The sequence below is a fragment of the Prinia subflava genome, chromosome 5 (assembly GCF_021018805.1).
Source record: "Prinia subflava isolate CZ2003 ecotype Zambia chromosome 5, Cam_Psub_1.2, whole genome shotgun sequence".
Classification (NCBI taxonomy): domain Eukaryota; kingdom Metazoa; phylum Chordata; class Aves; order Passeriformes; family Cisticolidae; genus Prinia; species Prinia subflava.
In genome coordinates this window covers 30,555,696-30,571,310 of record NC_086251.1, presented here as the reverse complement: position 1 = coordinate 30,571,310, position 15,615 = coordinate 30,555,696, and the positions used below count along the sequence as shown (strand labels likewise).

General features: G+C 37.2%; 1 protein-coding gene across 8 annotated transcripts in view; it reads left to right on the top strand.

Moving 5' to 3' along the window:
* RAD51B (RAD51 paralog B) overlaps positions 1–15,615 on the top strand; it is a 431,141-nt gene that overhangs the window by 46,646 nt on the left and 368,880 nt on the right. For all 8 annotated transcript variants that reach the window (XR_010080554.1, XR_010080553.1, XM_063398750.1 and 5 more), the window contains 3 exons: positions 2,970–3,106; positions 6,604–6,723; positions 7,986–8,169. Coding sequence is in view for 6 of the 8 variants with exons in the window: in XM_063398750.1 (XP_063254820.1) it covers positions 2,970–3,106; positions 6,604–6,723; positions 7,986–8,169 (441 nt within the window). In the remaining 2 variants the exon portion in view is untranslated. The remainder of the gene's footprint in view (positions 1–2,969; positions 3,107–6,603; positions 6,724–7,985; positions 8,170–15,615) is intronic.

The window sequence follows — 15,615 nt, the reverse complement described above, 5'->3', positions numbered from 1 at the left end:
AGGTCTATTTTTTGGATATGAATGATTTTAGGATTTAACAATTTTAATTTGCCTTTTTTACAATTCACTGGAGCATAGCGGACAAGTAGATTGTGTTTTGACATTTTTGAATTAGATATTTTGAGTCTGAGAGAAGTTCTTCTCAAAAGCATCATTTACCTCCTGATTGGTAGGGCTAATTCATTGTCTTTCTGTTACTCTACCCAGCAGTGAGGGTGGCAGGAAACTTGGAACTTGAGTACCTGATCAGAAGGATTGAGACTTGTAGTGGCATCTTCTACAGCCAAATCTTGCTTTTTGAGCACCAGAAAGATTTGATTTGCATTACACTGTCTCAGACCATTTTTTTTCCAAGCCACTGTTAGGTTTTAAATTGGAGGCTAAATCATAGCTGAAATTCTGTGGTCAGAGCTTTTGGCCAAGTTTTATGAGGAAAAATTAAAATAGTTCCTTTTTTGAATATTGAGGAGTTTAATCTTCTGGTAGATGAAGAAATAGCTCCTTGTGATTTCATCCAAACCCTACAGATGCGCCAGAGAAAATAGTATATAACTTATTGAAAAACAATTTATCTCTGCTTAATAAAATGTACTTTTAAAAACTGTTGCAGTCTTCATATTTTTCTCTGGGTGATTTTTTTTCAGGGCAAATTTAGAGTAAAACAAACCCAACAAATTTTTTGCAGACATTCAACTTAAATTTATTAGAGGAATTTCAAGTAGGGTTCTGTTGTTCTAAACACTTGCTGAACCAGTGGCAACTACAATAAAATGTTGTTGTTTTGTAAAATTGTTCACTGTGGATTATTTTAAAGCCTGTTTTAAGGCCCTTTAAAGGAATGCAGATTAAACATGAAGTATTGTTGTTTTTCGGGACAGAATTGCTTTCTTGCTTCATTGGCTTGCTTCCTTGTACTGCAAGGTTACCTCATTTTCTCTGAAATGAAGCTCATATCCTTGGACATTTTTGTAGCATCTCTGCTGAATTAGCTTCTGCGTCAGCCACTGAAGTGAGTGTTGGTTCCAGTGCACCTCCCAGGCAAGGCTGAAACTACAAATGTCTTTATGAACCATCCTCACAGTTGTCCGAACATTTTAATTTAATAAACTGGATTGATGCCCTCCCCTCATTCATTTCAAATCTTCCTTTTAACAAGAAGCAACTGGTGAGATTCATTGACTATCACAATCTAAGGAATGTGTATTGCCTCTGCACTTTTTATGTATGCTTTGGGTTCATATGAAATTGTAGCAGATATTGGTGAAATGATAGTTTGTAATTTAAGTATGCTGGCTGGGGAACAGATTGCATAAATATGACTGGTTCCTGATCTGTAATTCACCAAATGCAGTGTATGCTTCTAAACAATAATCATTTACTTCTGCTCTGGCATTAAACCTTCAAGTAGATTGATTGATGTAGCTTGACTTTCAGGCCTTGTTTAAAGACAAAGGTGATTAAAGGGATTTTAACCAACTGTTAACTGTAGCTAATGTGATCCTTCAGCGTAATCCTTCAGCATTTCCCTGCAAATTTTATGTGCTTCAAGTCATGCTGCTACTGCTTAAAACAAAACCATTGCAATACTGTAATATCTTGTGGTGAAAGAGTGTTGCTGCTTGAGACCAAACTATTCTGCGTGAAGTTTCAAAAATCAGTCTGATTTTGAGTGTCTGTCTATTGTAAAGTTTGTTTTTAAGGTTAAAACAATAGCTCTGTATTTAGGCCTTTGTTCTGGCAGTACTAGGAGTTTTGAGACAGCTTGCTTTGTTTTCCAGTTCAACTTCCCAGGAGAGGCTTGCTTTTACACCTTGCATTTTTAGTTTGTTGCTACTAGTGTAAGAAGGAACCCATCACTCTGTTTTCACTGCCATAAGTCACTTTGGCTTTGTTTTTGCTGTTTTTTGTCCCTCCTAGTATTTATGATTTCCTCATCTCCCTTCCCAGAAGCTGTGACAACGTGATATTGTATTTCAAGACCCACTGTAGTAGTAATGAACTTGCAATTGTCTGAACACAGAGCCCAGCATTCAGACACAATCTCTGGAAGATGTGCAGTGGATAAAGAACAGCAGACTGCCATCTCTAGTAGAAAAATATTGCTCTCATAAACTGGTGATCTCATCAAACAATGTGTTCTTTGGATCCTGGTGGTTTTTCTCTTCAAAACTGTAGTGTAACCTTTCCATACAAGTTGAGCATGCTCTCTTTGAATGCCGCTTCACCACAGGGGCTTTCAGTGGGCACAGGTGGAGGCTTAGGGAACTGGTCTGGATCATTGAATGATGTTAGTGTTGAAATATGGTAATAGGGAGTTAACACCAATGAAAAAACACACACTGCATAGTGCAGAGTGTAGTGTCTGGGGCAGATAAAATCTGTCTTATGTATATATATGTGGTTCATGTTGAACATTCAGTCCTTATAGGATATAAGCAATTATCCTTGTGATTCCTAGGAGAGACCTAGTTTAACCAAGGTAATGATGGTTTATATGGAGATGTTTATGTCTTTGAGCTCATTAGCTCTGGACTTAGTTTTCAGCTCTAAAAGCCATTGATGACATGTGAATGCCAACTGGGAATCTTTTAATTCTGCTCTGTTTTAGAAGGTAGCACATGGACAGATGGAAGAGAGCTGGGTGTCTCTAGGGAAGATCTTGTGAGGTGAGGGGGAAAGTAGGGGACCTCAAATTTGAAAGGTAATAATGATGCCAAAAAAATAAAGTATAAGCATAATGGTCTGTCTGAAAAGCTTTTTTATTCTTCAGGGGATAAATTTGTCTGCAAGGTACAGATCCAAGAGTAACTGCAAGTTGGTCTTTGTGGGCTGTGTTCTGTCTTTTCATGGCTGTTGTCTCCTTTGATAACTGCAAGAGCAGAATTGGGGGAACACTGGCTGATGTGACTTAGAGAAAAGTAAAATTATGGTGAAATGAATGTTATGTTGCTAATCTTTTTTCCTTCCAGATAACTAGCCCACCAGGTTGTGGCAAAACTCAGTTTTGTATTATGTTGAGTGTTCTGGCTACGCTGCCTGTAAGCATGGGAGGACTAGGTGGGGCTGTTATATACATCGACACAGAGTCTGCATTCAGTGCTGAAAGGTAAGATGTGAAATTCTAAAATGCACACAACTTCTTAGCACCTTTTATCTTGGAACCTTCAATTATTTCCTGAGCAATAATTGCGTAGTTTTAAATACTGGAGGTAATTACTAAGCATTCCTCTGGTACATGCAGTTATTCCACAGACAATGAAATTAATTTAATAAAATAATTTGCTCACCTTCCTTATTTGTATGAGGTTGCAGATTCCAGTTCTGGTATGACAAGGTAGATGGCACGATCTCCTATTTTTAAATGGTCTTACCAATCCTGAAATCTTGGTTTGCAGTTTGGTTTGTGGAGTTACCAGGAACTTAATTAGAGGATGTAAAGGCCCAGCATTTTGACTACAAAGGCAATGGAGCTTTTCCAGTGAACAGTTGGACTGACATTGCCAGTTTTCCTTCAGATTTCTATGCTATTTCTGTTAAACGAGGCCTTGTGACCTGCATTTCTGATTCCCTTCTGCAGTAACCTTGCATCTCCTATATCCTTAGCTGCTATGTAGTACTGTATTACTTCTGTAACATTTCTGGTTCTTCTGATGTCTCCTGCTTGGCCCATGCAGCCCAAATGGCTTGGCTGTGCATTCAGTGTGTTTGAGTGCTGAATGGACAGGAGACACCCTATGCTGGATTGCTTGAGAGTTACACATGTTGGTTGCCTCTCTTCCCATGTTAACTCTCTGATTATCTGTTGAGATAATCCTGCAGTGTTTCATTAAATGTAACACTAATTTATTTTACTTAGTTACCAGTTTTGCTAAACTTTGTGACTTTGATATTTTTGAGATATCTATTCCTTTGTCCCTGTTGTTTGGAATGAGCAAGTTCAAAAGCTGTTAAGGGTCTGGAAAAGGACAAGGAATACAGCAGTCTCATCCTTATTTGTGTCAAAAAATGGGCAGAAAGAGGTTCAATGAAATAATTTATATATTTGAGATGATTTAGTAGCTATAGGCATGGCATGAATCTGGAGTATCAAAGTAAATGTATTTCCATTGATTATTCATTGCAAATGACCATGGATGGGAAGGTAGGATTTTTGTCAAGTCAACCCTGCTTTTTGTCAAGTTAGTGTCAAAGAAAAAAGCTTCAAGCAATGGCTCTGTAAAGTACAGTGCTTCTCCCTTACACACCACTTAAGTTTTATTTCAGGTCCCTGAAATGTAAATAGTAAAAAAAGGTAGGACCTAAAGAGTGAGTTGAGACTTTTCTTGTAGAAATGAGTGCTAAAGAAAAGGAATGCAGATGCAGATAAAACTGAAACTGCTGAAAACAGAGTAGGATGTAGAAAAGAACACGGTGAAAATAATATTATTGTTAAGGATGAGAATATTTGTGTATTAAATCATATTTAGTATTACTCAGTTGCAAATGATAAACAATTTCAGCAAACAGACTATATTTTATACTTTCTGTGTCGCATCCTCTAAGGAGCTGAACCCTCAGGGCAGGGAGTTGCATATCCCCTTTTCCCAAGGTGGTTGGGAGCTGGAGCATTTGCCATTTGTGGAGAGACTGAGGACTTGCTCAGTTGAGCGGAGAGAAGGCGTTGGGGCAATCTAACAGTGGCCTTCCCTTGCCAGTGAGGAGGCTTGAAGGAGATGGCACAGGCTATGTGCTGGGAGACAGCAGGCATACACTGAGTTTCCTTTCTGGGTTGATATATGGAGCAGCTTTACAATTCCCGACTGCCTTTGTGGTGAAAAAGCTTTGCCCAGAGAGGTGGTGCTGCCTCCATCCTTGAAGGCTTCTGAAATAGATAGAGACTCAAGTAACTTGTTCTCACTGCTTTGAACGGGATGTTGCCTCAAAATCTCCTGAGTTCTCTTTCTAAACTGATTTCAATTTTGTTTTTCCTAAAATTGCTTTAACTTTGTGTTTTAATGAAAGGAGCCTAAATTTGAAGAGAGATAACAAGTAAGTTGTGCCCACAAGTATAATCCACTAGATGCCACTCTTCTCAAGCTGTAAGTGGTGGGATATGTCTGCTTAAAATATAAACAATTAAGTATTTTTTGTTACCAAAACTTAAAATCTTCATTGTGAAAAAAATTTTCTGTGAAGATTGTAACTACAAGTATCAAAGTCAAATTCTCGGATCATCTCTTTAAGGACTTAGGTGAAATTGCCTTGTGGTCAGAGGAGTAGAACTTCTCTCCAGTGATTTCTGAGGAATTTATAGGCAGTCAGCATGTCCAAAGTGCATACTATTTAATTTCCTCAGAGATTTTATGTATAAAATATAATTTAATTGAAAACTGTGTAGTTTTACATCTGTGTGGTTTTTTTCCAAGTCATAATTTGTGAATATGAAAATATTTTGACAACAAATAATAAATATCCAGCTTCTTCTGACTTCTTTTGGTGTTATCACCTGTTATCTGATATACTTCCTTAACCTACTCTGATAATAATCAGTGTCAAGTTCAGATATACAAAATAAACAAGGTTATGCTGAGCAATTGTAACTCAAGGTTTTGACAGGTTATGAATTTGCTAATAGGGTAGTGGATAGCATTTAGCCATGGAACCCCACGTTCAGTTGTGTCAGTAAAGGAGGCACTTCAACCGTTCAGTCTTTTTGTTACATCTTGCCATGCTGTTTGGAGCTGTGGTGTCTGAATGAATGGATGTTCCGTTGTAGATGCCTTGGCAGCCAGAGCTCAGTCACTTTGTGACACAGTGGTTTTACTTTTTTGGGGTTTTTTTCCTGTGTTGTAACAAGTATATTTTATTAAGCTTTTATAAGCCCTTTTTATAAATAGGTAATGTAAACTAGCAGCTGTTTCAGTGAAAGTCTCCCATCCAAATGACATTGTTCATGCTTTTAAGGCGAGATTATCTGTGAAAAGATTTTTACTTTGTCAGGCAGATTTTCCATGCCTGTAGTGCTTGCATAAGTACTTGTAGTTGAACTGGGCTCTGTTCTTTGCAGTCCTGCTTCCACGTTGATTGGATCTTCTAATGGACCTTCTGTTTCTCACCAGCTTGTTTAATTTCTGTGGTGACACAAAGCCCGCTCTATGATTTCACTGCAAGATAAAGGTGAAAAGGAAGATGGTTAGAGTTGTGGAGTAGTTTTATTTAAATGAAATTAATATTTAGATAAAATAATTAGAATAGGAAAATGCTTGGGCATTGAGTGGAATCTCTGGTATAAAACTTGAAGAACTTAGTAAGTAAACTTTTCTTCTAGAAATATGCCTTTTCTTTGCCTACAGACATATGCCTTTTCTTTGCCTACAGACTCATGATGTCTTTCCCTTTTGTACCACTGACTTAGCATTACTGGAAAGAGAACCTAACTGTTCTGAATTCCACTGTTTCACTCTGATAAAGTATGTTTTTCCTTTTTAAAAGATTTCCAGTCTTAGTTGGTATCTGCTTATGGTTCAGGGCTTTGCTGTGTTTGCTTTCTGAAGACTTGATTCCTTATTATTTTGTATTATTCTTTTTGCAATATTATGCCTTCTGTTTTTTTTTTTCTTATAGGTTGATTGAGATAGCAGCGAGCAGATTCCTTACCTATTTTGACTCAGATGAAAAGCTGCTCTGCATGACCCGTAGCATCCACGTGTACCGAGAGCTGACCTGTTGCTGTGTACTGAAGAGGTATTCTCTGCCAGAGTTTAAGAAAAGAGAAGACCACTTTCACTGGATTGTCTACAACAATTTTTTTTTTTTGTATTGAAGTTTTATGAAAAGTAATTCATTTATTTGAGACCTTTTCATGTGGATACCAGCATGGTGTCCAACAAAGTAACACTGCTGCAGAAAGATTGACATTGCTCTTTTGATTTCATAGCATGTGACTAATCCACTTGATACTTCTTAATTTCTGATAGACAATTTCTATGTGATCTGATCTTTGTAAGCCTTTAAGGCTTTAAAGCCTGTTCATGAGACAGGTATTCTCTTGGACTGTGGAGAGATCATAGTATAAAAGTTACATTTTCCATGAAATAGAAGTTTGTTTCTCCAAAGCAGTTCAGTTGCAGGAAGATGGGGATGCCTTCAGCAGTGGGAGGGAGGAGTTGTTTAGCAGTCACCAGCCTGAGTGCGGTGTTGCATTGCCGTGTTGTTACCTTATATTAATTTGTGAACATATGTAGCAATGAAAACTAATTAAGTCATATCTTAGCATCATGTTGTGTGTTTTATGTTCGTGGAAGAATTATTATCAGAGTAGTTTTTTCTTCTAATAACAGCTTTATCAGAAAACAGCTAGTAGCATAGTAAAGAAACATAAAATGGCTTGAGTTGGAAGAGAGCTTAAAGATCTTCTTGTTCCAAACCTCTCATCATAGGTAGGGATGGGAGCAACCCAGTTGCTTACTCAGGTTGTTCAGGGCCCTATCCAACTTGGCATTGAACATTTTCAGGAATGGGGCATCACAGCTTCTCTGGGCACCTGTGGCAGTGCCTCACTACCCACTGAGTATTTCTTCCTGACTTCTTATTCAAATCTCTCTTCTTTTAGTTTAAAGCCACTTCCCCTTGTCCTATCACTATCTGCCCATGTGAAAAGTCACTCTCCCTTTTACTTATAAATCCTCTTGAAGTACTGGAAGACCACAGTGAGGCACAGTTTCAATGCCCACTTTACTTGCTGTCTGCCATTCAGGGGTTGTACAGCATGTTGTTGCTAGCTAGAGGTCTTGTGGAGAGGTCCTGCCTTGGGCCCACTGAGCCTCAGATTCCTTTCCAAATCTCCTTAATACATGCAGATGTTAATGAAGGTGGTGTGTGAGGAGGGAAAAAGAGGGACTGACTTAAAGCTTATTAAAGGAATCTTTGTTTTAAAAATTTCAGTGTTATAAAATGGTTCTATTGTGTAAATAATGCTATCAGTAACTTTTTTTTTTTTTTTTTAGGATTATGTCTTTGGAAGAAGAAATTATTTCGAAGAAAGTTAAACTTATAATAATTGACTCTGTTGCTTCAGTTGTCAGAAAGGAGTTTGATACAAAACTCCAGGGCAATCTGGCAGAGAGAAGTAACTTTTTGACTAGAGGAGCATCAGTGTTGAAGTATTTGGCAGAGGAGTTCTCAATACCAGTAAGTTCTTCCTCCTTTTCTAAGCTTTTGCCTTACAGTATCAAGGAATAGAGAAGAAGGAAAATGACAGGAAGACAGAAGCCAGACAATGATTCTAGCTGGAATTTTTAAGCAGGTACCAGTTGGAATATAGTTGGGAAATAGAACAGTAGTGGTTCTGCTTGATGTGTTTCTTTCGTGTTTTTTTTTTTTTAATTTCTTCAAAATTATTTCTATTTTTTGTTAATTTGGGTCTTTGAATAAGAAATTACTAGAGTCTCCAGCTGTCTCTCAGTGACTTTTTTTTTGTTTGTTTGTTTTCCTTAAATCCTACATTTTCTTGCCATTAAATATGGTTTATCCTGATGGTTCCTTTGTACTGCATTGTCACTCTGCCTAATGCATACTCTGGGCAGGTGAAGATTTTTTCTGCCTCTGTTTCTTTTATTTAAGTGAATTGAATCACAAAAAGGCTTGTGCTGTGTAACAGTGTAAGTTCCTTTTGTAGCTGATAAGGTATGCTAATTCCTGCAGAAGGGAGGGTAACAGCTCAGCAAATCCTTGTCTGTAGACTTGCCCGTAAAATGCAAAGGAAGACATGGACACTCAGTGCAAGGACTGGGTAGACCTAGATTAAAAAGTGCTTTAGAAAATGTGAACTGTGTATGTGTGTTTGTGTGTGTGTTTATTATGTGGTCCACAAAGGGTCATTTCAGAAGATATCATTGAAACTCAACTCTTTAAAGTATTTCCTGGTATAGGTAACCTACTCATCACTCCAGTGTAAGAGAGAAGCTATGGTAAAACTGTGAGTAAGACTGGCGGGGCCCTTTTCACTCTGACACTCCTGAGGTCACAGAAACTATCACATCAGAAATAGGAAGTGTGGAACTGGCTGATGTAACTTAACAGGAATGGATTTCCTTTTGTCATACGACTTTTAAAGACTTCTGATGGAGAAGATTAAACCCTGACTAAGTGCCTTCGAAGTTCATGTACAAAAAATAGCATCCCAGTCCATGCAGCCAGTAATGTTTATAGTGATGTTTATAAAGCCTGGAAAGAATTGTGGGTAAACATGTACACTGATATTTTGAAAAAATATTGTACAGTCCTTTGAGAAAAGGGACAAGTTTTATGAGAAGATGTTATTTTTCTCTATTTCTCCATTTTCTTCTCCTTTAGACAGCCCCTGCCCTGCTCTCCACCTTCACTGAAATGGTGAAGATGAGCTGGATTTGAACCTCTGAAATTCAGGCTGCTGTCCTGCCTACTCAGAGAGCAGTGTTGGTATGCACAAAAGAATTGGACAGTATGAAGCAGCCTAAGACTATGATCCTAATTCTTCCTACATAAGAAGAATATAAAGCTCTAACATTTAGAGGTTTCATTATGTTAAAACTGACATGTTTGCTTTGTGACATTTTCAGTACCTCATGTTGGGATTGTTTCTCACTGTGAACACTTTAGTAAGGACTTCTGGGATTTTTAGCAGGAACTTGTGCTTTGATTACAGCCTTTGACTTTCTGAATTGGTCCATGAGATGTTTTACCTTTTGAATAAAATCTTTAATGATCCATGAATACACAAACTGAAAGCTTTATGTTTTTAAAGCAACTGTTGATTAGATTTTTCAGTTTATTAAATGCAAAACCACTCTTTATCATCTTTAGCAAGCATTGCTTATTGGTTGGTTCTAGAGTATTTTAAAGATTTGTTAAAATTTATGTTGCAAAATAAACTCTAGTAAGTCCTATTAATTAAGAACTCTAGGAGAGCTTGGGCTAGAGATTTGGGTTCATGCAAACATGGATTCCTATCCAAGGCTGTCTGGTTAACATGCAGAATCCAGTGTTGGAATGTGTTGTGCATCTGCAAGTGCTGGCAGCTACTGCAAAATCAGTCTGCTGTTCCATGTGTTGCATTCATTTCCCTTACAGAGTATCTGAGATTCTCACTGTAAATAACAGTGGTGGCATTATTTCAGGTGTTTTACTTACCTAGATATTAATAAATATAAATTTGGGACTAAGGACATTAGTAAGGTTGCAAAGTCTTAGTAAAGAAGACATAAGGTGCTTACTTTGTTTAGCTTAGCTAGGGAAATGTTAAGGGCTTCTTTGTTAGTCAATATGCACCCACTTGGTGAAGGGGTATTTGATAAAAGCTGTTTTTGGCTGACACAGGTGTACCACACTTCTGTGGTTGGAAGCTGAATTAAGCAAGTTCAGACTTCAAATAAGGGGTGTGTTCTTACTGGACTAATTAATCATTGGAATGCATTACTAAACATAAACAGCTGCTTATCACGGGTATGTTTTAGTGGTCATTTCTCCCCCATTTCCTAAAAGGGGAATGAGTTCAAATAGGGTTAAGTTTGTGGAAACCCTGTTGCTACCACGTTACGCCAGAGTTAAGAGGATTTTAATGCAATTATTTTTGTTGGCATTATAAACTCTAACTTATAATTATATGTTTATAATTATGTGTTTGTGGTGTCAGGTTATTGAGTTTCATGTGCAAAAGTGGCTAGCAGTCATAGTTTTTATGGTACTCAAGGGGAGCTGTTTCAAGCCCAGGTAGCTTGTAGGAGAAGGGAATACAGGTGACCTTGCCCCTGACAAATAACAGCTGTGTTAATTACCCAACACAGCCTCACCCCTGATGAGTCACAGCTGTATCCATAAAGATAAGTGTGATAAAAGGCAGTGGGTGAGCTGGGGAGGGGAGGATGATCCTGGGGAGGGAATCCCTGCTGTGGGGTCAGTGTGGGGCTGCAGTCAGAGCCTGTTGTTGGAACCTGCAGTCACAGTCTAGCCAGGTCTAGCCTGCAGTCAGAGCCTGCAAACCAATACCTGCAGGCAGAGTTTAGCAGAAAATAACCAGCAGTGAGAGGCTGCAAGGGAAACCTACAGCAGGAGCTTGCTGCAGCCAGAGTCAGGGAATAGTTGGAGTCAGGATGGCTGAGCTGTAAAGAGGAATAAACCAGGACCCTTTTCATGCTGTGATAAACAAGAAGACTGTGTCTCAGCTTATTTCTACCCTCTAACAAGAGGGCTGCTGCAACAGTAGCTCTTTATGGTGTGAGGTATTTGGAAAAAAAGTTGACCTTGATTATACCAAAATTGATGGTAGTTGTTCATTAACCTCTCTGCACCTCTTATTTTCAGGTTGTAAAATGGGGCAGAGCTGTTCAGTGAGAAGATGTTGTGAAGATAGGATCATTACTAACAACAAGGAATTTGTACTGAGTCCAGGACAATATATAGATGCTCCTTGAAAAGTAGCAGTTGCTATCCACAGTGTAAAATTTAAAACAGTTGTAGTAAATGAAAACTTAATCCATGTCTTGAGATGAGAAAAAGATAATAAACATATTAGTTGAATGGTACCATCTTAGCCACTGAGTGAAGCTAGTGAAAGTGGTTTGTAATTTTTTGCTTGACTTAATTTTTTGCTGTAGTTTTTTTGTGTTTCTTTTTGTTATTGTTTGTAAAGTACAAAGAACAGCAAAATTGGTTTATTTTTAATTTATGGATATTAGTAAAGCTTAAGTAGTTTCTCAAAAAGTGAAGTATGATGCCTGATTGCCATTTTTGATTTTTTTGTTCTTGTAACTTAGCAGTAAGACCAGGTTTATTCTAGTTATTTTAAGTGATGCCAGAGCAAGAGGTAGGACAAGGTTTAGATCACTTATGGCTGATTGACAGGTGACCTGGCAGCTGTACTGATGACTGGACAGTCCCTGAAGCTTTTACCTCATTGTACTAGGTAGCAGCATCCCTTTTTTCCTTTCCTGCGCAGAGTTGAAACCAAAACATACTTTTTTTTCTCCCAGGTTTGGTTGGAACTAGCCAGTCAGATCAAAAGCAATTCCTGGAAGCTGAGAATGACAACTTGATTATCAATGAAACAAAATCTTTTCTTTTCGAAATCCAGTGAATATGCAAATCTATATGAAAAATTTACATTACCTTTATCTGTTAATAGAGCAGCTTGTAGCTGAGAGCATTTGGATCTGAATGTCTTCTCTTACAATGTGAGTTGATGCTGTGTACCAGATTACATACTTAAGCAACAGTAATCAGTCCTGTGTGTTTCCTGTTGAGCTTCCTGACTTAGACTTCTGAAAAAGAAAGTAAAATACGCTTTGGATTTTCTTTCTTCTCTTCTTCCCTGTTCATGGGAAAATGTGTCTTATTGGTAGGTGGTATTTGATGACAGTTTGGGCTAGTTGAGACTTGTCTCCTTTTCAGTAAAGAGCTAAAACTAAAACCCAGTATGACTAGAATTCTTGTTGAGATTTAAAAATTTACCTTATAAAATTTGTTGTTCATAGGCTGTGATTTTCTAGTCATTAATACTTCAGAAAATACATGCAGCTGGCCAGACATCTCCGTGAAAAAGTACTCCAGAAGCAGCAGTTGCAAAACCAAACTGCTTTAAGCATTCTTCTAAATGTCAAATTGAGACTAATTATGAAATTAGCTTTGTAAAACTCTAAGGCTAATCAAATTACAACATTTGCTGTCCTTTATGATTTTGTCTGGATTATGTTCTTAGATCACTAAACTGAACCTTTGTTATTTATGCTCAATATGTTGGTTATTGTTACCAGCAGATGTATAATAGTATGGTCTGTTCTTTTTTTTGTTCATTCTGAAAATATGAAGCAACTTAGGATATGAGACTTTAATCTCTCATGTGTGATTTTTTTTTTAGAGCAAATGAAAGACAAACCTTATATAATCCTTCTCCAGTGCTTTTACTTTCTATGCTAAATAAATTAACAGTAGTTCAAGAAGCCCACAAGTTCCACAGTAATATTTTTCCACATTTAGAATCACCATGAGCCATTTAGAAACTAAAAATACACTTGATATTTATAATGACAACAGATCTGTCACAGTCCATTTTCTTTTCACACTCTGATGTCACAGATTATAGTTTAAGTGCTTCACAATCACTTATGCATTGTGCTCCTTAAATTTATACCCAACATTTTCATTTACTGTAGAAAGCCAAATGTTTAGCTAAATGTGTGTTTGCTTTTAGACTTAGTAGATTCTTTTAGTCTCAAAATCACTTCATATGGAGAAGTTACTTTTCTCCATATGCCTTTTCTGCTGTCTTTTGTTAAATGTGTTTACTTGTATTGTCTCGTCTTCCTGCAGTAAAGTGTCTCAAAAACTGATGTGCTTCTGTTGGCACAGAGGGAATATTCAAGCTGTTAGTTTTCTTTTTGTTTATAATCAAGTGTTCCCATTTGGTCTCGTTCTTGCTTCTTTTTTTTCTGTTTCCACATAGATGGTTGCTTGTCATCTCCTCAGTACTTTAGCTATTGCTGTTCTGATATTTGAAAATACTAGTTTATGGAACACAAAACAAATTCCAAAATAAAAGATTCCTGCAGGAAAATTGTTTAGATGCCAGTTCCCTTTGAATTATGGGGATATGCTAGACTTTCAGATTATTTTGTCTCTATTGGGACTGTAAAGCTGCTGAAATGCAAACTTTTTTATTATTTGCTATTAAAATATGTTTAATACTAGTGTTATGGAACCCATAATTGAATTATCCTTGCAAGTTGTTCAAAACTAGAATGAAAGAAACTTTACTTGCAAACCTTAGAGAACTGGTTCCACTTTGAAGTTTTCTGGAAAGAGAAATTTCTTACAAGTTACACCACATTGAATCATGTGTTTCTTTAACAAAGAGTTAATGTTGTCAGAAGAAAGCATTTTGGAACTGAGTTACCAGAGTTTACCTAGCCATATTTAGGCCTGATGTGATTCAGACTGTTTCTAGTGCTGAGAATTCTGTGGCGAGTATGTGTCCTTTTCTGTTTAGCTGATGATATTTATGTATAGTGTTATGTCACTCAAGTTTTAAGTATGCTTTGGGTTTATGTATGTGAACTTGAATACCCTTTCCAACTGCTGATAGAAGCATCTTCCTATTTCTACATAATCACACTGAACTCCTGGCCATCTGCTTGCTCAAGTTTTAAGTAATAATTTAGTTCTCCTTTCAGTCTGAGGTTGCTACTTGTGTTGTTCTTCTTCCTTCATATGAGTGGCCTTCATATTTCTTTCCATGAAGTTTATGTATTTCTCTAGGCAGCAGCATGAAAGTTAAAACAATATGACTGATTAGAAGACACAGTGGGGCATTTGAACCTGCAGAATTTTATTAAGATAATTCACCAGGTTCTTGGAGAAACGGAGTAGTCCTCCAATCAGCTCAACAGGATGAAAAGATCCCAGTTGTCTTATGCTAATCATACTGTGAACATTATCCACAGAAGCATAAATATTTAGAATAATGTAGATATTGCACAATTTGCTGACTTCATTCTTCTGTATGAAACAAAAAATCTTTCAGTAGACATGCTTTTGTTTTGAGCCATGGAGAACAGTAGTTAATTTGTTTCCTAAGTCATGAAGATTACTTTCAAAACTAACTTTCTTCTTAAAAATCCCAAATCTTGTTCTCTTCAAGATGTTTCACTTCTCCTGCAGCAAAATTCAGGTTGGCGTTTGTGTCCTCATTAAATGATGAACTGAACAACATTAGAAAATGACATTTGTGCTAGCTGCATCAGAACTTTTGGGTTCAAACACATTCTTTTTTGATACAAAGAGGAGCACCTAATCTTGTTCAGTGTGCTTCATCTGTTTAAGTAGCAAATAGTTTGTGAAATGAGTGTGGTGAGGCACTGGAACAAGTTGCCCAGAGCAGTTGCAGTGCGACATCCCTGGAAGTTTTCAAGGTCAGGTTGGATGAGCAGCCTTATCTAGCAGAAGGTTCCTTGCCCATGGCAGAGGAGTTGGAATTAGGTGATCTTTAAGGTCCCTTCCAACCCAAACCATTCTGTGATGTTAAGATTTCCTACCATGTTATAATTAGCAGTACTTTCATGCCCAGAACTGAGTCTAGAGCTTTGGATTTTTAAATTAAGTATTATAGTGTTAGCCTTTTATTTTTTTTTTCCAAATACCTGCTTAAAAAGTAAATGTCAGAATTTCACATTTATATGAACAGTGCAATTTGTAAAGTGTGATTTGGCATGTATTTTAATTTTTGTTGTTGTTTACTTGGGAAACCAAGATGGTTAAAGGGGACTTAAAGAACAGCATTCTTTCTTTGCCCTTGCTAAATCTTCATAAACTCAGTTTTTATTGGCAGACTGTTGAGGTTTCCATCATTCCACTCCACAGTATTCAGCAAAAAGCAATTTTGATAAAAGGGGGTAAATTCGACAGTTAAGTGTTGTTAGAGGGGCGAAGGTAGATGGCTTTGTCTTCTTGTGTGGTTGTTAAAATTTATCCTCAGAAGGCACATGGCTTTCCGTTTAAAATGGCTTGTTAAAATGTAATTATAACTATCTTCAGTACTGCTGCCATTAGTGTTTTTTTAAAATGTGTCCAGAGAATATATGTTTATGCAGTTTATGGCCTGACACT